Source organism: Leucoraja erinacea, chromosome 36, assembly GCF_028641065.1.
Source record: "Leucoraja erinacea ecotype New England chromosome 36, Leri_hhj_1, whole genome shotgun sequence".
NCBI classification, from domain to species: domain Eukaryota; kingdom Metazoa; phylum Chordata; class Chondrichthyes; order Rajiformes; family Rajidae; genus Leucoraja; species Leucoraja erinaceus.
This window is the reverse complement of record NC_073412.1, coordinates 7,071,435-7,098,686: the sequence shown is the minus strand read 5'-3', so window position 1 is coordinate 7,098,686 and position 27,252 is coordinate 7,071,435. Positions and strand designations below refer to the sequence as shown.

The 27,252-nt window shown below is 51.8% G+C and overlaps 1 protein-coding gene across 1 annotated transcript in view; it reads right to left on the bottom strand.

The window, feature by feature from the left end:
* Positions 1-1,394: 1,394 nt before the first annotated feature.
* map1aa (microtubule-associated protein 1Aa) overlaps positions 1,395-27,252 on the bottom strand; it is a 75,168-nt gene continuing 49,310 nt past the window's right edge. Inside the window, 6 exon segments of the mRNA XM_055662570.1 lie at positions 1,395-5,490; positions 7,243-7,475; positions 10,862-13,170; positions 13,172-20,202; positions 22,359-22,499; positions 24,610-24,692. Coding sequence (XP_055518545.1) covers positions 5,335-5,490; positions 7,243-7,475; positions 10,862-13,170; positions 13,172-20,202; positions 22,359-22,499; positions 24,610-24,692 — 9,953 coding nt within the window. The 3' untranslated portion in view covers positions 1,395-5,334.

Below are 27,252 nucleotides of genomic sequence, written 5' to 3'. Positions count from 1 at the left end.
AGACGAGGAAACACTTTTTCTCACAGAGAGTGGTGAGTCTGTGTAATTCTCTGCCTCAGAGGGCGGTGGAGGCCAGTTCTCTGGATGCTTTCAAGAGAGAGCTAGATAGGGCTCTTAAAAATAGCGGAGTCAGGGGATTTGGGGAGGCAGGAACGGGGTACTGATTGGGGATGATCAGCCATGATCACATTGAATGGCGGTGCTTGCTCGAAGGGCCGAATGGCCTCTACTCCTGCACCTATTGTCTATTGACTCCTTTAAATCGAGGCTTGGTTTATTTCTACTCCTTGGCGTTTTTGAGGCCCTGTGAGGGGGTGCGGGAAACAGTTTATGTATGTGTTGTTGGGTCTGTGTACATTAGTATCTGAACTGATACTTTGGTCAACGTGAGTTGTTTTTAAATGTGCTATACAAATAAAATTGATTGATTGACTGATTGAAGTTGGGATCAGGTTGGGATACAGTGAGAGGGAGTCTGCCGTGTTTGCGGTCCAGGAGTCGAAGGGAGTTACTTCCCCGAGCAGGATCAGCGGAGACCCTGCAGAGCAAACGCACGAAGATCTCACTCTCGAGCTGGAGTTGAAGAGGTTTTTGGACTGAATTTACATGGAACTCTAGGCGATGGGTTGGTTGACAGCCTAGATGGAAGGAATTGTAGCGAGAACTGGATCATGCGTACAGGGTGGGCTGGGCATCATAGAGTGATCGTGGATGGAACATCATACGACAAGGACATTCTGGCCACCAGCAGCAAGACAACAAGGACCCCATCAGCAAGCCTGGGCTCTGAGAACAACCCCAACAAAACACAGACATAAATCCGGCTTCCCTTACACAAAAAAAAGCTGGAGGAACTCAGCGGGTGCAGCAGCATCTACGGAGCAAAGGAAATAGGCAACGTTTCGGGCCGAAACCCTTCTTCAGACTAATACCTATATCTGATCCCTTATACCTATGTCTTTTTAAAAAAAAAGTCAAGAGTACCATTGTCTCTCAAAAATACAAATGAAAGCCTGGATGAGCAGGCCGCAGCCACAACAAATGGAGTGCAAATGTACCCTATGTAAACATGTCTACTTGCGGCTACAATACTGGTTAGAGTTGTGCTTATAAATTAAGTACGTCAATCTATATAAATCTATTCATAACACCGACAAACTACAAGACAAATAAATTATTAATGAAGCTTCATGAGAACTAGCATCCATATAAACTATATCTGGTTCTGACAACTGAACAGCTAGATAGAACATGGTTGGCTGACTGGTGGGATAACATGAGTGCTTGGAGATAGACATGAAAGGCTGGAGTAACTCAGCGGGACAGGCAGCATCTCTGGAGAGAAGGAATGGGTGACGTTTCGGGTCGAGACCCACCGAAACATCACCCATTCCTTCTCTCCAGAGATGCTGCCTGTCCCGCTGAGTTACTCCAGCTTTTCGAGTCTACCTTTGGTTTCAACATAATAATGGTATACGGACACACTGATCTGTTCTGTATTCAATGCCTACTATGCTCTGTTGTGCTGAAGCAAAGCAAGAATTTCATTGTCCTATCAGGGACACATGATAATAAACTCTCTTGAATCTTGAACCAGCATCTGCAGTTCCTTCCTGCACAAGATGAGTACAAGTATCAGCACCCAAGCCTAACATGGTTAGAACCAGTGCATTTATGTTTTAGACTAAAAATTAATCTATTATCAATTAAAATTCGCTATTTTTTCCGTACTCCACCTCCTTTGATTTCTTTTGCCACCAATCAACTTCCAGACTATTAACTAAAAAGTATAACATTAAATTTCTAAAAATTTGGAAATTAGTTTTAACTTTTCAGAGCAGAGTCACGCATATTGGTGCAATAATAGCACTGGTTAGGGTGGAGCTCGAACAAAGATAGCCGTGATGTGATCCTTTTGAGGGAAAATGGTCTCATAACACCAAATGATGGAGTGCCTAGTGCCTATAAACACGTCTACACGAACAATATTCCCTTTAAATACAATCTTTTAACTCTGATCTCCTCCATGCATACATCAGCAGTCAGCCTCTGTCGTTGGGTCAATGGGGGAAGAACGTCAGATTCAAGTCTACTAGATCGGGCAATCTCGATTTAACCCCCTTTCCGTGGTCCAGGTATGCGTGGGAGGAATGAATGATGAGAGGCAAAACTTCCAAGAGTTCAGAGTCTTTCCTTTGAACATCACAGAGGACACTATCAAGGTGTCCTAATTTAGGCCAACACAAACATTCCAACTCCTTATCGATGAGTGGCCACCTGAATTGGGGTGCTGAGAAATGTCCGTGGGGACCTGTCTCTATCTATCTCTGGTACCATGGACTCCCGCAGCGAATCACTTTTTCCAAAATCCATTGTCCATTTCATCAACAGCGCCAATGCTTCCTGGCGAAGACTAGGGAGAATCGTCAGTTCCCTCATTCACGCACACACCCCTCGTACTACTATACAAATCCCTTAATATCCCGACAACCTTATCACGACACAATTGACACATTTCTTCTGCTAATCTAAATATCTCACTTGGATTGCAGCTTGCAAAGACTTGACCGTACACACAAAGACACATCAACCTGTTCCATCTTCGTCCTTAGATGTGCCGATGGGAAGATCTAGCCAGCATTACCGTTGCCGGCCCATTGTGGGAACAGGTCGGAAACTACAAACATATTAAAGTCAGAGCCTACAGCGAATCTAAGTACCTCAGCATAGAATGCTTGGGTCACTTCAAAACCTTCTATCGTGCTTCCTAACGGCACGTACATTTAATATATACACAGTCACCACGCACACTATGCATGCAGCAGGCCAACAAGCACAGGCAGGGAATGGTACCACTAACCCATATCTCCCCTCCCCACCCTTCTATGCAGGGGCCAAACCTGCTCAGGACAAGACCAATGTACCGTCAAGCTCTTCCTGTGGCTATCTGCAACCTTCACTTGCCTCTCTTCCTCCAAGTTATATTTGGTTGGAGTCATCGGCTGATCTGGTGACGATGGTTCCTCTCACTGGTTGGGGAGGAGCGATAGGTGAGCTGCACGATGCAGCCACCAGTGCAGGGACTGCGGACAGACGGTGCATGGAGTGCATGCACCCCTTGTTCCTCTAACCCCACAAACCAGCGGCGGGAGTCCCGCGAGGTGGGGGGGGATAGAGGTTCGGGGATTGAGCCAATGTTGACCAAATGCAGCTGCAAGCAAGCACTCGGGGAAAGGTGAAACTGGACGTGGAACTAGGGATCTACTGACCCCAACTATGGTCCGTCTCCTCAATGAGACTATCCCCTTCAACCTCATCCTAACATGGCAAACACCAAGCTGGTCCCCGCACTGCCAGGGTTGACCATGTGGGAGTTTAAAGAAGAGCAATAAATACAAATAAACGCTGGACGTCGCCTGCAACATGCCTATTAATAATGTGCAGTAAATTGGCAACATATAGTAACAAAGCCAGTCCCAGCCCTGCATTGCTGCAGTTGCCGCAGTAGTAGCAGTAGTGCATTAAATAGCTACATTCATCCTAATGTCTAAGGCAACCACAACTGGTATTTAAGCTTAAGAGGCTACTTGCACACTTTGGTTTGTTATAAAAGGCAATAGCCAACTTCAGCCCCTGCTCCTCACGTTCAAAGTGGGGGAAGCCCTGGTCTCTCTTTGAGCTGACCACAAACATACAGTGGAACAACGCGCAGTGTCCCTCTATCTCAGGGCCCTGCAATCAAAGCAATAGCACGTCCACAGATCTCTATTTGAAGAAAGGAACATTAAAACCATCATGAGGCTTGGATGGATGTTTCAAGTGGGAGACTGCATTGTAATGGGAACCCAGTGGTTTGTTCCCCCACCAGAGCATGCAATGATGCAGGGTCACCATCTTACGCAACGTGTCTGCTCTGCTCTGCCTGGGTGAAGCAGACTCCACATCCCACCAGCCACACCGCCTGCCCACCGCAGACCGGTACAAATGTGTTCAAAGTCCTTCATCGCAAGCCCTTCATTCTGTTCCACAACGCATCGCACCAACACTGCACTGTGTGATCAGAACCTTTTTTGTGCGCACTTCAAATTCAATTCAAACCAGACATTGTCTTCTTAAGGAGACAGCCCCCCTATCTTTGCCTTTGACAGGCTGTGTTCAATAATTTAAAACATCCCCTTTAAAAGTTAACTTTTCAGGCTCGATCGTCAGAAGTTTGTTATACAACTCAGTATATCATGAAACAATTTAAATTAATGTTTAGGTACAACTAAAGTGAGTTGGTCTCTCTGTCCCTCCCGCATGTTCTGTAGTTGTGCAGGGATAGTTTAGATGTGGCACGTATTAGGGTGCTGTCTCTTTAAATGCAGTGGATCGCCATTGTTCGAGTTTGCATTGTATTCCATGGCAAATGTTTAACGTGTCTGACTACCTGTTTCCTGGCCATGGGCCACCTCAGACATGTCCCTGCTTTATGAGAGTAGCGGGCACAATGGGAAAACAGGATGAGCAAAAGCCTCTTGGAACACAGTCAGGAAATGTCCAGCTTGTAGTTAAGTCTGTGGCACTCGGAAGCAACATGCAAGTTTTATCTGATGGCCCGGCCCTTTATCCTTACACCCAATGGTGCCACATTGCAACACCGACCCCCCATCTAAGACCCACCGCCCCTGGATTTAACACCGACCCAACTTTGTGCTGCGGGCAGCTCTGAGAGCAGGGTGGGTGGGTGGGATGGGGAGAGAGGTCAGACACAGGCTAGTTAAGCTGCCCCCTCCTCCAGTTTTGTTCGGCTTGAGGCTGCTCTTGGCTTTCTGCCTTTGGGCTGTCAGTGGGCAAGGTGGGAGCGCTGCCGCAGAGGCTGCTGATTGATGCAGGGCAGAACGAAGACTTCTTCCGCAAGAGGCGGTCTCACATCGAGGTCCCTCGAGAGGCAAAACCGGCCCCCCCCCAAAAAAAACTTTCACCGCGAAAACCGTAGCAGCCGCCAAACTGACCCACTGAGTCGTCCTGGTGCTGGTCCTCAAGGCAAGCAACCATACAAACCCTTGTCCTGAGAATCAGCCAGAATCTGCCGCTCCAAGAATGCCTCCAACTCCAATCTTCACTGCCCTGAAGCTGCAACAAACACGAGGGGGGAATCACAAGCAAACGGCCACTCGTAATAGCAAATTGGTCTCCAAACTGGTCCCCTAGAACTCAGAGAGTCAACGGCCAAGCTGCAAATCTAGCCTTAAATTAACCTAATTGAACGAAAATAAATAATTAGTGTGGGAACGGAATGATGAAGCAGGTTTTCCCCGTTGGGCCGGGAGAGAGAGAGAGGTTGGGTGCGGCTCAAAACTCGATCTTGCATGCCGGGAACGACTCGTCCTGCATCACCACCGTGCTGCTGCTGGCTAGCACCATGATGTTTAACTCCTGCTGCCGTTCGTGGGTCTGCTGGTACCACTCTCGTGTGACCTCCGTGTCGTGTGTCGGTATTAATGTCACCTGGAGCAGAGTGTGGGAGGTGTGAGGGGGGGGGGGGGGGGGGGGGGGGGGGGGGGAGGTGGAGGAGACACAAAAAAAAAAAACAAGTCACTCTATTACACAGAGTCAACAAAATAGCCTTTCACCCCTTGGCCTGGCTACATACAGCTCCATCCAGGACTACAAGAAATGAGGAGAACTCCCCCTCCCCTCACCCCACTCACCAACTCACCATCAACAACACAACAGTCACATCTGTGGAGTCTTTTAAGTTCCTGGGAACCATCATCTCTCCAAGGGCCTTAAGTGGGCGGCTACCATCGACTCCACAGTCAATACGGCACAACAGAGGATGTACTTCCTACGGCAGCTGAGGAAGAACAGTCTGCCACAGGCAATGATGGTCCAATTCTACACAGTTCTCACCTTCTCCATCATGGTCTGGTTTGGCTCGGCCACCAAGCACGACACCCGGAGGCTGCAGCGAATCGTCCGATCAGCAGAGAAGGTTATTGGCTGCAACCTTCCCTCCATTGATGAACTGTACACTGCAAGGGCCAGGAAACGAGCGGGCAAGATCATCTCTGACCCCTCTCACCCTGGCCACAAACTCTTTGAATCACTTCCCTCTGGAAGGCGACTCCGGACTGTCAAAGCTGCCACAGCCAGACATAAAAACAGTTTTTATCCACAAGTAGTTGCTCTACTCAACAGCCAAAAATCTGTAGCCTCCCTTTGATCTGGTATTTTGTTGGTTCACATGCTTGATCAATGGTGTTTTATCATTAATGTTTTATTATTATTAATGTTTAATGTTTTCTGAGTCATTCGTAACTGTCACAGTATGTCATGTTGTTACTTGTGGGCGGAGCACCAAGGCAAATTCCTTGTATGTGAATACTTGGCCAATAAACTTACTTACTGACTTAAATTGCAGCGAACTGTGGATGCAGCCCAGGGCATCACACAATCCAACCTCCCTTCTATTGACTCCATCTACACCCTGGAAAGGCCAGCAGCATAATCAAGGACCAGTCTCACCCCCCGTCACTCCCTCTTCTCCCCTCTCCCATCAGGCAAGAGGTACAGAAAAACGCCCTCACCTCCAGATACAGGGACAGTTTCTTCCCAGCTGTTATCAGGCAACTGAATCACCCTACCACAACCAGAGAGCAGTGCTGGACTACTATCTACCTCTTCGATGTCTCTTGGACTATCCTTGATCGGACTTTATTGGCATTACTTTGCACTAAACGTTATTCCCTTATCATGTATCTGTACACTGTAAACGGATTGATTGCAATCATGTATTGTCTTTCTGCTGACTGGTTAGCATGCAATGAACAGCTTTTCACTGTACCTCAATACACGTGACAATAAACTAAATAGGTGGCAAGGTCTGATGAGCCCATCTTCTCATAAGTACCTCAAAGATTGCTTAAAAGGCACAAAAAGCTGGAGCAACTCAGTGGGACAGGCAGCATCCCTGGAGAGAAGGAATGGGTGACATTTTGGGTCGAGACCCTTCTTCAGTCTTCAGACCCAAAACATCACCCACTCCTTCTCTCCTGAGATGCGGCCGCTCCCGCTGAGTTACTCCAGCATTTTGTGTCTTTCTTCGGCTTAAACCAGCATCTGCAGTTCCTTCCTACACATATTTTGCTTGGGCAGCTTACAAGCCAGCCGTATGAGTATTGATTTCTCTAAAGTCCAGCTGGGTTTGTTGTCACGTGTGTAACAATAGACCAGGTCGATGCCGGGCTAGGTAGGTACCTGAAGGTTATTCCCCCACTGGGACTTGCCGTCCAACAGCGCGTCCAGCACGGCTCGGCTTGGCTCCCCGCTTCCAGGGTCGTTGCCGCTCACCACGTAGTAGGAGGAGCGGACGCGTTTGAAGAACTCCTGGTCCACGTTCTTGCCGCTGCAGTGGTTGGGGATGTAGGCCAGATCCACGTAGACGGGCGGACCAGCGGGCACGCCGGAGCTGGTCTTTGTACTGCCGCCAGCTGGTGAGAGAGGCAGAGGTTAGCGCCGACGGGACGCACGGACTCCGCGCCGACGGGGGAGAGAGCAACGGTGGCACAGTTTGTGTCTCCTCTCGCACCTCCCCCCCTCTGGGCGTGGTGGCACAGCGGTAGAGTTGCTGCCTCACAGACCCGGGTTCAACCCTAACTACGGGCGCTGTCTGTACGGAGTTTGCACGTTCTCCCCGTGACCCACGTGGGTTTTCTCCGAGATCTCCAGCTTCCTCCCACACTCCAAAGACGTACAGGTTTGTAGGTTAAATAACTTTGGTATAACTGTGCGGGGATCGCTGGTCGGTGGGGATTCGATGGACCTGTTTCCGCGCTGTATCTCTAAAAACTAAACTTAACTATTCTATGGTCCCATCCCAGAAGAGGTGGCCATTTGGCCCAGGGTAAAGGGTCTATCCCACTTGGCCGTCATTCGCACGCCATTTACGCGACCTGCTAGCGTGTGGGTAGCGCAGGACGGGCGCATGGAGGAGCGTGGATTTCATCCTTTGCACAAAATCTTCGCGCGCCACCGGACTGTTGCGTAAAACTGACGGCCAAAGTGGGACGGGCCCAAGACCCTGACTCAACGCAACGTCTCGCCTCCAACAGCAGCAGAAGCAGAAGCAGGCAAACGATCGCCGAGCTCGGCCTGTGGCTCACGGCTCCAGATCCGCCCCCACTCCTACTCCCAGAGCGGGGCCAGGAAAATTGAAGACAGACACAAAATGCTGGAGTAACTCAGCGGGACCGGCAGCATCTCTGGAGAGAAGCAGTGGGTGACGTTTCGGGTCTGAAGAAGGGTCTGGACCCTGAAACATCACCCGTCCCTTCACTCCAGAGATGCTGCCGGTCCCGCTGAGTTACTCCAGCATTTTGTGTCCATCTTCAAATGACGTCACGCGCTCCAGACGGCTGTGCGGACGCGTGATGCCGTGCGGGACCATCGCGCGTCAGTGACTACTGGTCTGTCACGTAAATGACGGCCAAGTGGGACAGGCCCTTTACTCAACACCATCTTTCAAGCATCATAACAACTCAGTCTTAACCCCACTTGACTCTAGGATTCCACGTGCTTCTTGAGGGGAAAGAGGGTTAAAGATCTCAGGCTGGCTCTGTGTGTGGGAAGTGCTATTGCAGAAGGCCTCCTTTCACTTCAACACCGCCAGACTCCGTGCCGGCTCCCCTGAACAAAGGGCTTCTTTTTTTTCAAAAGACAGCAAGGCGTGCTTTGAAACATAAGTATATTGGACGGGCTGCTGAGCCAGAGGCAGTGTTTGTGGGACATCTGACCAGTGTGGGGAGATAGGTTGCTGTTTTAGCCCCAGTTCCGAGTGGGGACAGACACAAGTGTTTCATCACACTGTCCAAACAAAGAGAGATGTCAGGCAGAGTCTGCAACAGATAAATGGTACAATGGGCGCTTGTCGCAGTTTAAGAATGAGCAAGATGATGTTTGTGTTTACCTGATCTCCACTGGTGATACATGCCTGTTGTGCTGCTGTAAGTAAGAATGTCATTGTTCCGTTTCGGGGCATGTGGCGATAAAACGCTCTTGACTGACATGAGCCAACTTGTTCAGGAAGGAACTGCAGATGCTCCGAAAACCCCCCACAAAGTGCTGGAGTAACTCAGCGGGACAGGCAGCGCCCCTGGAGAGAAGGAATGGGTGACGTTTCAGGTCGAGACTCGAATGGACTGAAGAATGGTCTCGACCCGAAACATCACCCATATATTATGTTTAAGAAAGAACTGCAGATGCTGGAAAAATCGAAGGTAGACAAAAATGCTGGACAAAAACTCAGCAGGTGAGGCAGCGTCTATGGAGCAAAGGAATAGGTGACGTTTCGGGTCAAACATCACCTATTAGCTAATACCCTCCTGAGACTGGCAGCATCCTGGAGAAGTCCTCTGCACCATCTCCTAAGCCTCTACTATCTAAATGGCGTCAAGTTGGGAAAAGGGGAAGTACAACGGGATCTGGGGGTCCTTGTACATCAGTCTATGAAAGTAAGCATGCAGGTACAGCAGGCAGTGAAGAAAGCCAATGGCATGTTGGTCTTTATTTTTCACACAGAGAGTGGTGAATCTCTGGAATTCTCTGCCACAGAAGGTAGTTGAGGCCACAGTTTATTAGCTATATTTAAGAGGGAGTTAGATGTGGCCCTTGTGGTTAAAGGGATCAGGGGGTATGGAGAGTAGGCAGGTACAGGATACTGAGTTGGATGATCAGCCATGATCATATTGAATGGCGGTGCAGGCTCGAAGGGCCGAATGGCCTAATCCTGCACCTAATTTCTATGTTTCTATGTTTATAACAAGAGGAATAGAATATAGGAGCAAAGAGGTCCTTCTGCAGTTGTACAGGGCCCTAGTGAGACCACACCTGGAGTATTATGTGCAGTTTTGGTCCACGAATTTGAGGAAGGGCATTCTTGCTATTGAGGGAGTGCAGCGTAGGTTTACAAGGTTAATTCCTGGGATGGCGGGACTGTCATATGCTGAGAGAATGGAGCAGCTGGGCTTGTACACTCTGGAGTTTAGAAGGATGAGAGGGAATCTCAGTGAAACATATAAGATTGTTAAGGGTTTGGACATGCTAGAGGCAGGAAACGTGTTCCTGATGTCGGGGGAGTCCAGAACCAGGAAGTAAGCAAGACAAGAAAAAGAAAACGATAGAAAGGGGGAAAAAGAGGAAAAATAGGTGGTAGAGAATAGAAAAACGTGAAGTGTGTATATATATAAAAAAATAAAAAGTGGAAAGTAGAAATAGGAGAGGTCCCTTAAAAGAGAAATTTTCAAATCTTTATTCGGAGATGTAGATCTATCCTGATCTCTGGCGCTGCAAGGCAGCAACTCTACCACTGAGCCACTCACTCTTTGAGAGTTGATGGCCAAGACCTCACCCACCATGACCGCGTGGAGTACTTTGACCGTAAGGAAGATTCATAGAAACATAGAAAATAGGTGCAGGAGTAGGCCATTCGGCCCTTCGAGCCTGCACCGCCATTCAATATGATCATGGCTGATCATCCAACTCAGTATCCCATACCTGCCTTCTCTCCATACCCCCTGATCCCCTTAGCCACAAGGGCCACATCTAACTCCCTCTTAAATATAGCCAATGAACTGGCCTCAACTACCCTCTGTGGCAGAGAGTTCCAGAGATTCACCACTCTCTGTGTGAAAAAAGTTCTTCTCATCTCGGTTTTAAAGGATTTCCCCCTTATCCTTAAGCTGTGACCCCTTGTCCTGGACTTCCCTAACATCGGGAACAATCTTCCTGCATCTAGCCTGTCCAACCCCTTAAGAATTTTGTAAGTTTCGAGGCATTCGAGTATAGACTCCAGCTCGTGTTGCACCAGCCAGGTCCTTACCTGAGGAAGGCTTGATGCCGTTGACCAGGGCCTTGCCCGAGGTGGGTTGGCTGGACCTGGAGATGTCATCCCTGTCCTCGGCCCGTGATGCCTGGGTCTCGCTGGCCCTGGAGGCCCGGATGGGTTTCTCCGCTGCATCCCGCTCCTTCTTCTTGGTGGAGGCGGCTTTGGGGGACCTCTCGCTGGCATCCTTGGGCGAGGCGGGCTTGGCGGGGTGCTTGGTCTTGGGGTCCAGCTTGCGGCCCGGCGAGGCCGCCTTGGACTTGGCCGTTTTGCGGGCACCCTTGGCCTTGTCCTTCAACTCCTTCTTCAGCGGCTTGACCGGTTCGAGGCCCAACACCTCGGGGTCCACCATGCAGACATCAGGGCGAGGGGGGAGCGGCTGGGGGTCGGCGGCTGGCGCGGGCAGGGGGTCCGGGCCGTGGCCGCTGTTCTTGTCGACGGGCAGGACGTCTCCGTCCTCGTCCGAGTCGATGGGGGCCTCGGCCGTGATGGAGGGGCAGTCCTCTGTCTCGGGGGGCACGTCGGAGTCAGAGTTGAGGGGGGGGGACTCGCTGCCGGAGGTGGGCGGGCTGTCCTGGGCCCCCCGCGGGTGCCTGGGAGCGCGAGGCCGGCTCTGGGGGCCGCTCCCTTCCACCGCACCCCCTTCCAACTCTGGCTGGGGGCTGGGGTTGATGAAGGAGGGCGACAGGTCGTCCTTGGAGGGCCAGGGTGAGCCCCGCTCTGACGAGGCGATCGAAGAAGGCCGGGCAGCCGGTCCCGTCTCCACGGCAACGCCCGAGGCCTTGTCCCTCGCTGGTGGGCTCCGGGCCGGCGCTGAGGCGAAGCCTGTTTCGGCAGGCCCATTGGCCGACGCCACCTCAGGGCCTGAAAGCATGGGCGGTAGGCCCGAGGCCTGAGGCTCCTCTGTCCCCGATACGGCCTTCACCCCCTCGGCAGCTGTCTCCGTCCCTTCTCCTTCGGGTTTGGGGGCCGACCTTTGGCACTCGACCCTGCAGGACAAGGTGGAGTCCTCAATGTCGCAGAGGTAGCCTGGGCTGTGCTCGGTGGGGGCCTGGCCTGGCTCCTCCATCTCGGCTGCCTGGCACGGTGCCTCGTCGGCAGGAACCAGCGGCGAAACCTCGACAAGACTCCGCGCCGGGGGGCCGGCGGTCAGGGAGGGGAACGTCCCCGCGGCCACTTCTTGCCCCACGGGTCGGATCTCCGGACCACCCTGGACATCGGGCGCTGTTCCTTGCGGGCGGGTCGTGAGCTCGTGGGTGGGTCCCCCTTGTTGAGATACTTCCAAATATTCGTCCTTCACCCCTGTGGCCTCGGGTGGGAGAGGGGCTGCAAACGTTCTCTCCTCGCTGTGGGAAGAGGATTTCAACTGAGCACCAGAGGGCTTGGCCTCCTTGGTGGTGGAGGAGTGGTCAAAGTGCTCTGGTTGGGCAGTGGTTCGTGGGACGTCCAAGTCAGGGGATGGCAGCTTGACCTGCCCCTCGAGGTGCGTGTCTTTACTGGGTCTCTGCTCCTCCTCTCTCCCAGTGCCCTCCAATTGACCCATGGTAGAGCTCTCTCCGGTGGTGGAGGCCATCTCCTCCTCTCTCCTGCTGGGGTAGTCAAGTCCATAGTGCAGAACGTCCTTGTGGTCACTTGGATAAGGGAGGTCGCGCTCCACCTGTCCGGGCGAGGTGTGGTCCGTCTCCAATTTGGCCGGGCTCTGCTCCGGAGGTCTCTCCTCCAGCCACTGCTCCGGGCACGGAGACACCGTGCGTGCTCGCCCCTCTGCTCCCGCTCCCGCTCCGAGACCCGGAGCTTTCCCCGTGTCCCACTGCTCTCCCGCCGGTGTTTCCTTCTCCGACTTTTCCTTGGCGCCTTTCTCCAGCTCCGAGTCGCTGCTGCTCTCCTCCGCCTCCTTCTCGTAGTAGCTCAGGATGTTGGAGTCGGGCTCGCTCTGCCTGGCGGCGCCGATCCCAAACACGTTGGCGTCCGGCCGCGCTGCCACCGCGTAGGGTAGCGAGGGCGACAGGCTGTCCTTGGACTCCGGGCTGCTGAGACCCGACGTCTTCCTTCCCTCTGGTGAGACGGGGCTGAGGGAGTCGGCCTGGATATCTTCGCCCAAGCTGTGCTCCAGTGTCGCTCCAGAATGCTCCTTGCCCTTGGCGTCCGACCACATAGAGGTGGCCAAGATGTCTCTGGAGGTCGGGGGGAGAGTCGTGGGAGGTTCTGGGATTTCGGAGTATCCCGCTGTCCTTGCTTCCTGCTCAGCGGGTGTCACCTGTGTCGTGGGTTCGGGAGAATGGGAGGGCTCCTTCTCTATTTGTGAGGGAAGGTTCTCTCTCGGTCTCCTTGGCTTCCCATGCCACCTCGAACGGTGAGTCCAGCTGCCGCGATAGGTGGTGGAAGCCCAGAGGCTCAACCTCCTTCTGTGGCTCGCTGAGGTCCTCGAGGCCCGAGACCGTGCTTGTCTTGTCCACCTCGGCGCAAGTAAACGCCTTCATCCCAGCGTCGAGGTCCTTGTATCCCTCCGTCGAGGAATATCCTTTCATCGCGGAGGTGTGGGGGTCCTCGGTGTGAAGCCCAGTGCCGCTCCACTTAGCCTCGGAGAAGATGGCAGCGTGGCAGTCCAGCTGAGTGAGAGGAACGTCTTGTTCGTCGGTCGGAGAAGGAGTCGACCGGCTGAAGATGTGTTCATCAGAGGTGAAGACCTTCCCATAAGTCAGGGCCGTGCTTTCTCTCAGTACGTCAGTGGGTACACTCCCCTCTGGCGGAAGGTACGCACGTTCTTGAGATGCCCTCTCCTCTTCTCTCGGGATTTCCCCCAACTTCTTTACGTCCTCCTCTCCAGCTGATTCTTTGGGTGTGCTGGGAATTGTCCCCACTGTGGTGGTGTCGGCAGGGAGCGTGGACTTGGCTGCGGTCCACGAGTCCTCTGGATGTGGGGCAGTCGCGGCCAAAGGCTTTGACTCTGAGGCTTTGTCAAAGGCACCATCGGATGCAGGCGTGCTCCCTTGCTCAACGCTCCAAGAATAGTCAAACCCGCCAGTAGACTCCTTCCACTCCTCGGTGTAGTAAGAATACTTGGCCTCACTGCCCGTCTCCTTGTCTTTGCTCCCGGCTAGCCGATCCTCGGCCATAAATATCTCGCTCGGCAGATCTTCGGGAGATGGCGTTTGGGACAGAGCGGTGGTAACTTTGGTGTCCTCTTGCAAGTAATATTGGTAGGAAGTTGGATCCCATTTGCTGTAATCGACTGGAGGTTGTGTGTCGGCGATCACTGCACTGCTGAAACGCACGTCTGTTTCTGAAGGGGACACTCGCTCCCCAGGGGGGCTGGTGTGTGGGGGTTCTTCCCCCGTGTGTAGTTTTGCGGCGATGCCTTCCGGCTCTGCTTCATCCGTTACTTGTCCCTTCGGCGTCATTCCACCCGTGGAAACATCTGCCACAGGCTCGCACGTTGGGTACAGAGGTGGCAACAAGTTGTTGAGGACATTGGTCTCTTTTAACTCCACGCCCTTACTGTCAGCTGGGGTCATGTCTTTGGAAATCGGTTGCTTTGAAAGTTCTTCTTTGTCTATTGGCTTTGAGAACTTCCCTGTGGTTGGCATCAGCTCTATAATATCAGATAGATCTTCATCTTCGGATGAATAGATTGCCTCGGCTATTTTTTCTGCTTGATCTTTTAATTTGTCTTCTACCTCACTGAGGTATGTACCTGGTGTAACAATTGGCAAGTATCCACATGTGAAATGGACATCTTCAGTTGCTGCATAGCCCTGTTCCGAATCACCACTGGAGATTTTCTGGGTGATCGACTGCAGTTTATCTTGCATGTCCTTCGATTCCACGGAGACTTTTTGTTCTATGTCCTTGTCCACTTTCCCTGTTGTCCGTTCCATTTCCAGTACAAACTTTTCCGTCTTCTCCACATCCGCAGGTCTCTTTTCTGGATCTTGTCCCATTTTCCCAGAAGCCACGATGCCACTTTCCAGCGCATCTGGAGGCTTTGACGGGAAGATGTCCTTTTCCTTCCCGTCAGCAGTTTTCTCTGGAAGTAACTTATCCACCTTTTCAACGTCCTCAACTTTCTTTCCCGTTTCAGCCGCCACGTCCTGTTTCGATGCCTTGTCAATGTCGAACGATTCCTGTTCCAGCTCCTCCTGTTCAATCCTTCCAACAGCCGGACAGGTCTTCTCCAATGCCTTGTGTTCGATCTCAGTATCGCAAATGGTTTTCTTCTCCGAGACCTCCTGTTCAGTTTTTTCCACAACTCCAGGGCTTTTTTTCAAGTCTTCTCCCTCACTTGCCACTTTCTCAGTCGTGTCAACATCTAAAGAGATTTTCTCCGAATGCTTGTCTTCCATCTTAATATCATCGCTAGACTTCTTCACTGGTGTCTCTTGTGCAACTGTCCCAAAACCCTCAGTTCCCTTTACCAAATCCTCTTTCTCACTCTTGCCAACATCCACAGGAACCTTCTCTAACTCTTCACGTTCCATCTTTCCGTTGCCAACAGGCTTCTTCACTGCTGCCTCTTCTTCAATCTTCACAACACCTCCAGGTATCTTTTCCAAATCCTTCTTCCCATTTTCTGTCTTCTCAGTCTTTCCGATATCCATGGACATCTTTTTCAATTCCTTGTCTTCAGTTTTACCATCACTAATAGACTGCTCCTGCATTTCTTGTTCAACCTTTCCGACATATCCAGGTGCCTTTTCCATATCCTCTTTCTCACTCTTTCCAAAATCAATAGATATTTTTCCTAATTCCTCAGGTTTGGATGTTCCAGCATCCATAGATTTCTTCTCATGGTCAATCTTTTCCAGGTGTTCAACGGCAAAAGGTGTTGACTTTAATTCCTCGTTATCCTCCTCTCCATGGTGAATGGAGACTTCCTTTTCCGATTCCTCCTTCTTCAATTCTTCCTTCTTACTCTTGCCAACATCAGTTGACATTTTCTCCAATTCCTCGTGAAGAATTTTGTCAGTATCTCCAGCTCTTCTCTGCAAATCTTTGTCCATGTGCTCATCTTCGAAAGTCTTGTGCTTCAATTCCACTTTCTCACCGGTTCCAACATCGAGAGAGATCTTCTCCAATTCTTTCTGCTCGACTTTATTATCGTCGATGGACTTCTTGTCGGATATTTCTCGTTCAACGCTCCCAACGTCGCCAGGTCTCTTGTCCAAGTCGTCTTTCTCACTTCTCACTGTCTCACTCTTTCCCACGTCAAGCGAGATCTTCGCCAGGTCTTCCTCCTCGCTCTTTGCCTCGTCAGGAGAGATCGCCTTTTGCTCGACTATTTCAGCGGCCGCTGGTTGTTTCTCCGGACTTTCTTTCGTCATTTTGTCAGGAACGGTGGACGGTTCCTCTTTGTCCGTCTTTTCGATAGATGTTGGTTCTTGCTTGAGAACGTCCAAAGACAACGTCTCACCTTTTGTGGGTTTAGATGTTGGGACGACTTCAGGAGTTGCAGATTTCTCTGCTGGTTCTTCCATCTTTCCAATGTCCTCTTTCTCCTTGAGGAACTCGTCCCGAACCTTTCCAGCGGCAGGCTCTTTCTCCTCGGGTATTTCCGCCTTAGGCAGGGCAGGCTTCCAGTCCTGAATGTCCCTCTCCATCTTCTCAGTTGCAGTGTGTTCCGTTTCGTGTGCGTCTTTCTCCATCTTCTCTATCGCTCGGAACTCCGGAGAGTGCATCATGTCCTCTTTTGAAGTCGGGCCAGGCTGGAAGACGTCAGAGTGCAGGGCGAGTTCGCCCTGGGAGACAGGCTTGGGTGGGAGCTCGCCAAGTGGACTTTGCCCCGGGCTTGACAAATCTTCGCTTCGAAGTGGCTCCTCGGTGAAGAGTGAAGCCTCCTGTGTAGCCTGGTCCTCCAGTTCCGTCTCTACGGAGTCGGTCCTCTCCTCGACGGGCGATTGGTGGAACGGCGTGTGCCCGGCGCTTGTGGGTCCCGACTGCGTTGGCGAGGCCATTTTCACCGTGCTTTCGTCGGGGCTGATGCACTTCCCGTTGCTTTCCGGCAAGTCATCCTCGAAGTGCAAGGAATGCTTGGGCTTGTTGTCCACGCCCTGAAGGTCCGTGGTTTGGTCGTAAGCGGTAAACTCAGCCGCTGGTAAAGGCGCCGGCGTGCCCATTTCTGGGAACATGGCCGTGTATTGTTCTTTGAGTTTGGTGGGGATCTCAACATTGGGCGTCTGGTCCTCATCATCCTCCTCCTCCTCCTCTTCTTCTTCTTCCTCCCATTCCCCCATCTTCGCAACCGCCTCGGCAATGGGGCGGAAGTCTTCGGAAGGCGGGGACTTGAAGTACTTGTCCTCCTCCAGCGAGGATGTTGGGGAGATGGTGCCCGCTGACGGGATGTAATCCCTGCCCTGGGTGGCCTCTGTCCTGGAGGAAGCCATGCTGTTGACGGTATCCAGCATCAGGGAACTCTTCCCCGTCTCCTCAGTCTGAGGCGCCGTCACCGAGGCCACCGACTGGTCCTCGGCCACGGAGGTGGCGAAGGAAGACAGCTTATCGCACTCGGTGATGGAAGCCGCTGAGGAGATGTGCTCCTCCTCAGCGAGCGGAGCCGCTGCCATCTCCGAGGGGTAGACCACTATCTCGGGCTCCATCCTCACAAAGCCCTTGGCCGCCATGGCTCTGATCTCCTTCATCCCGTGGACGGCGTCGAAGGACCTGGTGTCGTCCGGCACGGAGATGTTGTAAGTGTCCACCTCGTACTTCAGGTGGGACATGTGGTCCTCTTGCTCGTCGTGTATCTCCTCGTCCGAAATTGTTTGCTCCGTCTCCGAATAGCCGGGGATGGTCTCGTCTTGGATGTAGGAGACGGGCTCGCCCACCGCGCCAGGGGCGGGCAACACGGGCGTTGGCATCGGCTCTTCCTTGGTCTTCGCCACTTTGGCATCCGGTGTTGGAGTTTGCTTCTCCTCAGCTGCGGGCAAATCGCGCTCGGGTAAGTCTTCATCTCGTTTCTCAATGGGGGGTATCGCGACTTGTTGCTCATCGGAGAGTGCGTCTTCCTTTTCCTTGGCTTTCACCTTCTTATCTTCATCAACACCTTCCACTGTTTCCTCCAGCTCTGCCTTCTCAACCACCTCTTCAACCTCGCTGTCCTCCTTCTGTTCCCTCGTCTCCATTGATTCAATGTACCTCTCGCATTTCTCCATTTCCTCCTCTTCCTCCTTCCTTCCGAACTCTTTTCCCAATCCTTCTGGAAGTCCGACCTGCTCTTCAGACGGATATTCCTCGCCCACTTCATCCCGTGGGGTTTCGAGTCCATCCTGAGCAAATCCTTCCTCCTCCTCCTTCCCTGTCCTCACCACCTTTTCTTCCAACTCGCTCATTTCCAGAGACTCCTCCAACGCAGCGCCCTCATCTTCGAGAACCTTCTCCATCGAAGACTCGGGCTGGAGGACCTCGGGAGGCGGGATGTCCTCCGCGGCTGGTGGGATTATTCCCTTGCCCGGAGGTTCGGGAGAGGGTTTGGTGTCGGAGGCGGGTGGCTCAGGGGTCTCCTCCTGGCGAGGACCAACGTCGGGCAGGTCCGGTGGTCTCCCCTCCGCTGCCGTCACCGTGGCGATCTCCTCTGGGACCTTGGCCGCCTCTTCAGTTCGCAGCTGCTCAAAGTCCTTGGACAGATCCTCTGGTGAAGACATGACGGACCTCTCCTCCTGTAACTGCACAGTGGTGGCCTCTGTCGGGACCTTCTTGGCCAATTTTGACTCACTCTTTGCCTCCACCGCCTCTTTAGCCACTTTGCTTTTGGCCGAGTCTAATTTCTTGCCTGGGGACTTGGCTTTGTGTAGAGTCTTCCTGACTTCAGGAGTGAAAGGCTTCAAGTCCGCTTTGACCAGCTTCTTCGATTCCTTCTTTGTCTCCTTCTTCTTCTCGTCTTTCTTGACCTCCTTTTTCTCTTCTTTTTTCACATCCTCTTTCTTCACCTCCTTCTTTTCTTTTTTGATTTCTTTTTTCTCCTTGTCCTTCTTCTCCTCCGACTTTGCCAGTTTGTCCTTGGCGTGTTTCTTGACCGTTTTCTCCTTGGCCAACTTTTTCTTTTCCGTTTTAATGGCGTCCGTCGCGGCTTTCTCCACCTCCGACTTTGCCTTCTTCTCCTCTTTCTTCTCCAGCTTGTTCTCTCTCAACGGCTCCGTCTTCACCTCCGGGTGCTTTGCCGTCGTTTCTTCGGCTGCCTCCTCCTTCCTCGCTGCCTTGGGCGCGGCGGGCTTGGGCGAGGACTTGAGGCTCTCCTTGCTGTCGGTTCTCTGCCGCACTTTGGTCTGCTTCACCGCGGGCGGGGTGATGCCTCCAGCCAGGTCCTTCTGCGTAGCCACAGGATACCTGAGAAAATCCAGGTGTTTCAGCTTCTCCAGCCCTTCCAGGATCTTGTTCTGTGGAGCGTTGCCCGGGAACAAGACCCGGACTATCTTCTCGGAAGGGTTGGCAGGGTGCCACACCACCAGGGCCGTGATGGACGTGAGATATGGGACTGAAATCTCGCCCTCTTTGCCGTTGGGCAGGAGGATGCCAGTCTTGGCTTTGCTGTTCCCTGCCCACTTTTGCATCAGAAACTGCATCTCCTTGCTGTCTTTGACTGGGTTGAGGATGTACATGTCCAATCGCCCAACGCCCATTTTGTGGAACAGGGAGATGGGGTCAATAGTGGCCCCGACGACTCTGTTGAGGGGCTCGGCTTTGATTCCCAGCTTAGTCAAGTACTGTAGCGACAAGCAAGCTTCCTCAATGCTCCGCTTCACCTTCATAGAGGGTTCCTGCATTTTTAGTTTCTCGGGCACGTTGAAAAAGACCACTCCCAGCTCCGGGGAGATGAGGTTCTTGATCCAGTCACTGTACGTGGTGGAGCCTTGCGACTGTTCCTCGTCTTGCTCCGCGATCTTCCTCTGGAGCAGCCCGTTAATGCCGGGCAGGTTGTCCGCCCCGATGTGCGTGAGGAGAATGGAGTCGATCCGGTCCAGGTGGCGGACGAGCTTCCAGAAGCACGACCGCCGCTCCGAGCCGCCATCCACCAGGATGTTGAAGCCGTTGACGGCGAAGAGCGCGGAGTCCCCCCTGCCACCGGGGAAGATGTAGCAACATGGCTTGGACAGCTTGAGGAAGCCACCCGAGGTGGGGGGCTCCAGCAGGTCGAAGGGCGAGGGGACCTCCACCGACTCGGTCAGGTACTCGGTGAATTCCGAGACCCCATCCATCTCCGGCAGTGTGGCTGCTGGGTTCAGCTTGAGGTGGATGAATCCCTGGAGGTTGTGCTGCTTGAGGCTGTTCCAGTCTCCCTCGCCAGGGTGGCAAATGGTGATGCAAGCCCTGGCCTCGGCTTCAGCGCTGCTCAACAGCTCCGTCACCTGAAGTAACGACAATTACAGAGCATCAGACAAGTGGAGAGATCCACCAGGACGTTGCCTGGGTCCGGGTTACAGGGACAGGTTGGATAGTTTGGTTTATGGATGGGATGGATGGGTTTAGAGGACAATGGACCAAATGCAGAATGCCAACTTGGTCGGCATGGATACGGTGAGCTGAAGGGCCTGTTCCCTTGCTGTTCAGAAGTGGATACATCTACGACTTTTGAAGGATATTTGGACAGATATATGGATAGGAAGAGTTGAGATAGGGGCCAGGCAATTGGGACTAGCCTAACATGCCCAACTTGGTGGGCATGGACAAGGTGGGCCGAAGGGTCTGAGTCCATGCTGTACAGCTCAATGACTGACTGTAAGCACCATCCAGTCACAGTATATAGATCACCACTTCAGGCCTCCTGATTGCAGGTGGGATTATCAGGGCAAGACTGACAAGGATAATGTCAGTGATGGAAGGACATGTAATTAAACGCAATGCTCGACACATTCGCTCTTTAAGAACTAATTGATAAAATACAATTTTAAATAGCGACTTGCTTTAGTCTGGAATAAATGTCAGGAAAGGACAGTGAGCAGATTTAATAAAGCAATGCTCGAAATTGGATTACAAATTAAGTGGAAATAATGACGATGGCTCGGGGGAAATAAAAAGAGTGGGATTAATTAAATATCTATAAGCCACCCTCCACGTTCTGCAATATTATGAAGTGAGAGGTATGAACTGGCTGGGGATCCTTTAAAGTGAGTGGATGAGTGGGTAAATATCTATGGGTGGGTGGGTGGGTGGTTCTGCAATATGATGATGGGAGAGGTAGTGGGTTCGCTGGGGATGAGTGGGTGGGTGAGTGTGTGGGTGAGTGGTGGGTGGGTGAGTGGAGTGGGTGGGCGAGTGTACAGATCCATGATATGGGAATAATGTTTAGACCAAGGTGAAGCCAGTAAAATCCGATCATATGTGTAGGAAGGAACTGCAGATGCTGGTTGACCCTGAAGATAGACGCAAAAAGCTGGAGTAACTCAGCGGGACAGGCAGCATCTCCAGTGAGAAGGAATGGGTGACGTTTCGGGTCCGATTGAAGAAGAATAGAGACCCAAAACATCACCTATCCCTTCTCTCTGGAGATGCTGCCTGTCTCGCTGAGTTACTCCAGCTTTTGTGTCTTAAGTCCGATCAAAGATAGTCCGAGGGTCCCCGATGAGGTAGATTGTAGGATGATGTAGATCAGTGATCCCCAACCTTGGCCATATGGTCCCCAACCTGGGGCCATATACATGGAAAATTTCAGGGGGGCCACAGAAAAATGTTGGGATTTAGGGGGCCACAGGTTCAATGAAGGGGGGCCACAGAGCTACCTCCCTGTTGCCTCCTAAATTTCAGTTCTAATAAATTTAAATCTGTGTAATTTTTGATGTTTGTGGAATAGAATAAAAGTGAATATATGTGCAATTAATAGACTGATATTTTTATGGAAGGTATTATAATATTGAAGTACTTTTGTTCCGCTAATAATGTCAGGGGGGGGAGGGGGGGGACACAGAAAAATTTAAAGATCCCAAGGGGGCCATGAGCTAAAAAAGGTTGGGAACCACTGATTAGATGATTTAGATTAGGATTTGAGACATGAGTGAGAAAATGGGGATAGAGAACGTAGATGGAACATCTTGGTCAATAGAAACATAGAAACATAGAAATTAGGTGCAGGAGTAGGCCATTCGGCCCTTCGAGCCTGCACCGCCATTCAATATTATCATGGCTGATCATCAACTCAGTATCCCGTACCTGCCTTCTCTCCATACCCTCTGATCCCCTTGGCCACAAGGGCCACATCTAACTCCCTCTTAAATATAGCCAATGAACTGTGGCCTCAACTACCCTCTGTGGCAGAGAGTTCCAGAGATTCACCACTCTCTGTGTGAAAAAGGTTCTCCTCATCTCGGTTTTAAAGGATTTCCCCCTTATCCTTAAGCTGTGACCCCTTGTCCTGGACTTCCCCAACATCGGGAACAATCTTCCTGCATCTAGCCTGTCCAACCCCTTAGGTTTCTATAAGGATGCCAATGTGGGCATGTTTTGGCTGAAGGGCCCATGTCTGCGCTGTCTGTGCTTGATTACAAGGTTTAATAGTCTACACGCTCACCTCAGCGTCTGCGAAGGTCTCGACGAATCTTTGAAAGGTGTACGTCCCAGTCTGTAGTATCAGGTCTCCTCCGTGTTCTGTTGTTTGCCCGCACAGAATCAGGAGCTTGTGCTGGGACGGGTCAGTCACGAGAGCGTGAACCTGAAACGGGAACCGAGGGGCGTCACATGTCACACATCACGGAGAATACAACCCCTCCCCCACCAGCCCCTGCCCCCCACCATTCAATATGATCCGGGAACATTACCATCTGGTTTGGGAATTGCTCTGCCAAGGACAAGAAGGCTCTGCAGAGAGTAGTGCGTTCGGCCGAACGCACTATGGGAACTTCACTCACCCCCCCTGCAGGAACTATACAACAGGAGGTGCAACTCCAGAGCAAACAAAATCATGGGAGACCCCTTCCACCCCTGCAACGGACTGTTCCAGCCGCTACGGTCAGGCAAACGCCTCCGTTGCCATGCGGTGAGAACGGAGAGGTTGAGAAGGAGTTTCTTCCCAGAGGCAATTCGGACTGTAAACGCCTATCTCACCAGGGACTAACTCTACAGAACGTTTTTCCTTCTATTATTTATTATGTAAAAGAAAATGTGTGTTATGATTGTGTTTATAATTTGTTTGGTTGTTTTGTTGTTTGTCTTTTGCACAAAAGTCTGCGAGCATTGCCACTTTCATTTCACTGCACATCTCGTATGTGTATGTGACAAATAAACTTGACTTGACTTGATCATGGCTGATCATCCTAAACCAGTACCTGCTTTCTCCCCATATCCCTTGATTCCGTTAGCCCGAAGAGCTATATCTAACTCTCTCTTGAATACATTCCATGATTTGGCCTCCACTGCGTTCTGTAGCAGAGAATTCCACAGATTCACAACTCCCCGTGTAAAAAAGTTTTTCCTCATCTCAGTCCTAAATGGCCGACCCCTTATTCTGAAACTGTAACCCCTGGTTCTGGACTCCCACAACATCGGGAAATTTTTTCCTGCATCTAGCCTGTCCAATCCCTTAAGAATGCTAAATGTTTCTATAAGATATCCTCTCATCCGTCTAAATTCCAGTGAATACAAGCCTAGTCGACCCATTCTTTCATCATATGTCAGTCCCGCCATCCCGGGAATTTACATGGTGAACCTACACTGCACTCCCTCAATAGCAAGAATGTCCTTCCTCAAATGAGCAGAATTAGGCCATTCGGCCCATCGAGTCTGTTCCTCCATTCAACCGTGGCTGATGTACTTTTCCCTTTCAACCCCATTCTCCTGCCTTCTCCCCATAACCTTTGACGCCCATAATAATAAGGACCTAGAAATCTCTGCATTATCAAACACCCATTGACTTGGCCTCCACAGCCGTCTGTGGCAATGAACTCCACAGATTCACCGTCCTCTGGCTAAAGAAATTCATAGAAAACATAGAAAATAGGTGCAGGAGTAGGCCATTCGGCCCTTCGAGCCCATCCTCATCTCCGTTCTAGTTTAAGGCCATGTGATGTGCTCTCCCACATAATGTGATGATACAATTGCCACTGAGCGAATGAGATTACATAGAGTCTCTCTTTTTCATTATTAATTCATGGGATGTGGGTCTCAGTGATTGCAGCATCACCCCTACTCATCCCGCCTACATCTTGAACCACAGGAAGGGCGACCCGACGTCAGGAAACATCATCAGGAAGGAACTGCAGGTGCTGGTGTACACTGGAGATAGACGCAAAATGCTGGAGTAACTCAGCGGGACGGGCAGCATCTCTGGAGAGAAGGAATGGGTGACGTTTCGGGTCGAGACCCTTCTTCAGACAGATGATGTCTGATTCAGATTCAGATCTATCCAGAGATGCTGCCTATCCCGCTGAGTTACTCCAGCATTTAGTGTCTATCAGGGAGAACATAGGAACATCGAACCGTAGACAATAGGTGCAGGAGTAGGCCAATCGGCCCTACGAGCCAGCACCACCATTCAATATGATCATGGCTGATCATCCGGAATCAATATCTCCCCGTTCCTGCCTTCTCCCCATTTCCCTGGATTCCATTAGCCCTTAGAGCTAAATCTAACTCTCTCTTGAAAAGTGGCAACAGAACAGGATGGGGCAAGAGGGAGGGGAGGGGAGGGGAGGGAGGAGGGGGGGAGGGGGAGGGGGAGGGGAGGGGGAGGGGGAGGGGGAGGGGGGGGGAGGGGGGGGGAGGGGGGGAGGGGGCGGAGGAGGGAGAGAGGGAGGGAGGAGGGGGAGGGGGGGGGGGGAGGTTACCTCAGAGGCGACAGTGTGCTCTGTGGGGTTTACCAGGACCACGGATTCCAGCTCATCGCTCCTGTGGTGGAGGGTCTTCTGGCCTGGGGAAAGACAAGACAAGGACACACATTGATTGTAGACCAGGTTAGAGTGTGGGCATTCTGAGATAGACCGTGAAACCAAATGCCACAACGCAAGAGGGGTCTCGACCCGAAAGGTGGGGTGGGAGATTGCAACCTTCACGTGGTCCAAATGCAATCAACCCGGCGTGCCCAAACAGAAGATCAAACAGAACAAGTTGTCTTACAACTTTAGGCTGTGCATGCAGAAGGCCATTCGCAGGAAGAAGTGTCTCGACCCGAAACGTCACCCATTCCTTCTCTCCGCAGATGCTGGCTGGCTGCCTGTCCTGCTGAGTTACTCCAGCATCGTGTGGCCATCTTTGGCCCCAACAGTTGTGTCCAGCAACAGTAACTCACACGCACAAACCAAAGCTGACACATCTGCTGCCTCACAGCGCCAGAGTCCCAGGTTCGATCCTGGCCCTGGGTGCCGTCTGCACGGAGATTGCACGCACTGCATGGGAAGACGTGCGTTTGTACGTTCATCTGTAAATTGCCCTCAGAGTGTAGGGAGTGGATGAGAATGTGGGATAATATAGACCTAGTGATCGATGCTCGGCTTGGACTCAGTGGGGTGAAGGCCCCATTTCCATGCAGTATCTCTAAACTAAACTCAAAACTTTACTTCGAGTAACTCAGCGGGTCAGGCAGCGTCTCTGGAGGGTATGGATAGCCTATTATTTGGGTTGGGACACTTCTTCAGACCAGCCCTCACCCCAAACATTACCTATCCATGTCCTCCAGATATGCTGCCTGACCCGCTGAGTTACCCCAGCACTTTGATTTCTATGCAGGATCCAAGCATCTGCAGTTCCTCATGTCTACATCTGTTTAGAAACATAGAAACATAGAAATTAGGTGCAGGAGTAGGCCATTCGGCCCTTCGAGCCTGCACCGCCATTCAATATGATCATGGCTGATCATCCAACTCAGTATCCCGTACCTGCCTTCTATCCATACCCTCTGATCCCCTTAGCCACAAGGGCCACATCTAACTCCCTCTTAAATATAGCCAATGAACTGTGGCCTCAACTACCCTCTGTGGCAGAGAGTTCCAGAGATTCACCACTCTCTGTGTGAAAAAAGTTCTCCTCATCTCGGTTTTAAAGGATTCCCCCCTTATCCTTAAGCTGTGACCCCTTGTCCTGGACTTCCCCAACATCGGGAACAATCTTCCTGCATCTAGCCTGTCCAACCCCTTAAGAATTTTGTAAGTTTTCTATAAGAAACTCTATGTTGGTCCAGTAGTACCCAACACTGCTCACACACACACACACACACACATACACATACACCTTCCCAGAAGGGGCGACACGGTGGCACAGGTGGTAGAGGCTCTTGAACCTTGAACAGCGTTGACCTCTAAACCACGGGCCCCACCCCACCTGACTGCACTACAAAACATTAAAGCCAGATAGGAATGGGTGACGTTTCGGGTCGAGACCCTTCATCAGACTAGGGTGGGGGGGGGCAGGGGCTGGTGGGGAGGGGTTGGATGACACATTCTCCGTGTGGCATGTGACGTCCTCGGTTCCCATTTCCGGTTCACCCTCTCGTGACCGGCCCGTCCCAGCACAAACTCCTGATTCTGTACGGACAAACGACAGAACACGGAGGAGACCTGATACTACAGACTGGGACGTACGTACACCTTGCAAAGATTCGTCGAGACCTGAGGTGAGCATGTGGACTATTAAACCTTGTAATCGAGCACAGACAGCACAGACATGGGCCCTTCAGCCAAAACATGTCCACATTGACCAAGATGTCCCATCTAAGCTCTCTATCCCCACTTGCTCATGCATGTCCCAAATCCTTCTAATCTAAATCATCTACATTATCCTACAATCTACCTCATCCCTCGGACTATCTTTGATCGGACTTAAGACACAAAAGCTGGAGTAACTCAGCGGGACAGACAGCATCTCCAGAGAGAAGGAACGGGTGACGTTTTGGGTCGTGTCTCTTTTTCTGCCTGACCCGAAACATCGCCCATTCCTTTTCTCCAGAGACGCTGCCCGTCCCGCTGAGTTACCCCAGCTTTCTGTGTCTATCTTCAATGGAAACCAGTGGCTGCAGCTCCTTCCTACACAGAACATGAAAGGTGTGTCCCCAGCAGTGTGGGGCCAAGTGTAAACCAACAAAAACTTGGTTTGGAATGGGAACTCAGCCTGGTGCAGAATCTGCCCCAGTCTGACCGAGAGGCCGCTGCATTCATGCGAAGAGCAGAACTAGACAGCCCTTGCTTTACGCCATAACACTGTGGGTGACACGGTGGCGCAGCGGTAGAGTTGCTGCCTTACAGCGCCAGAGTCCTCGGTTCGATCTTAACCACGGGTGCTGTCTGTACGGAGTTTGTACGTTCTCCCCGTGACCCGCGAGGGTTTTCTCCAGGAGCTCTGGTTTCCTCCCACACTCCAAGGACATGCAGGCTTGTAGGTTCATTTGGCATTGGTAAAAATGGCAAATTGGCCCTAGTGTGTAGGATAGTGCTGGTGTGCATGGGTCGCTGGTCGGCGCGGACTCGGTGGGCCGAAGG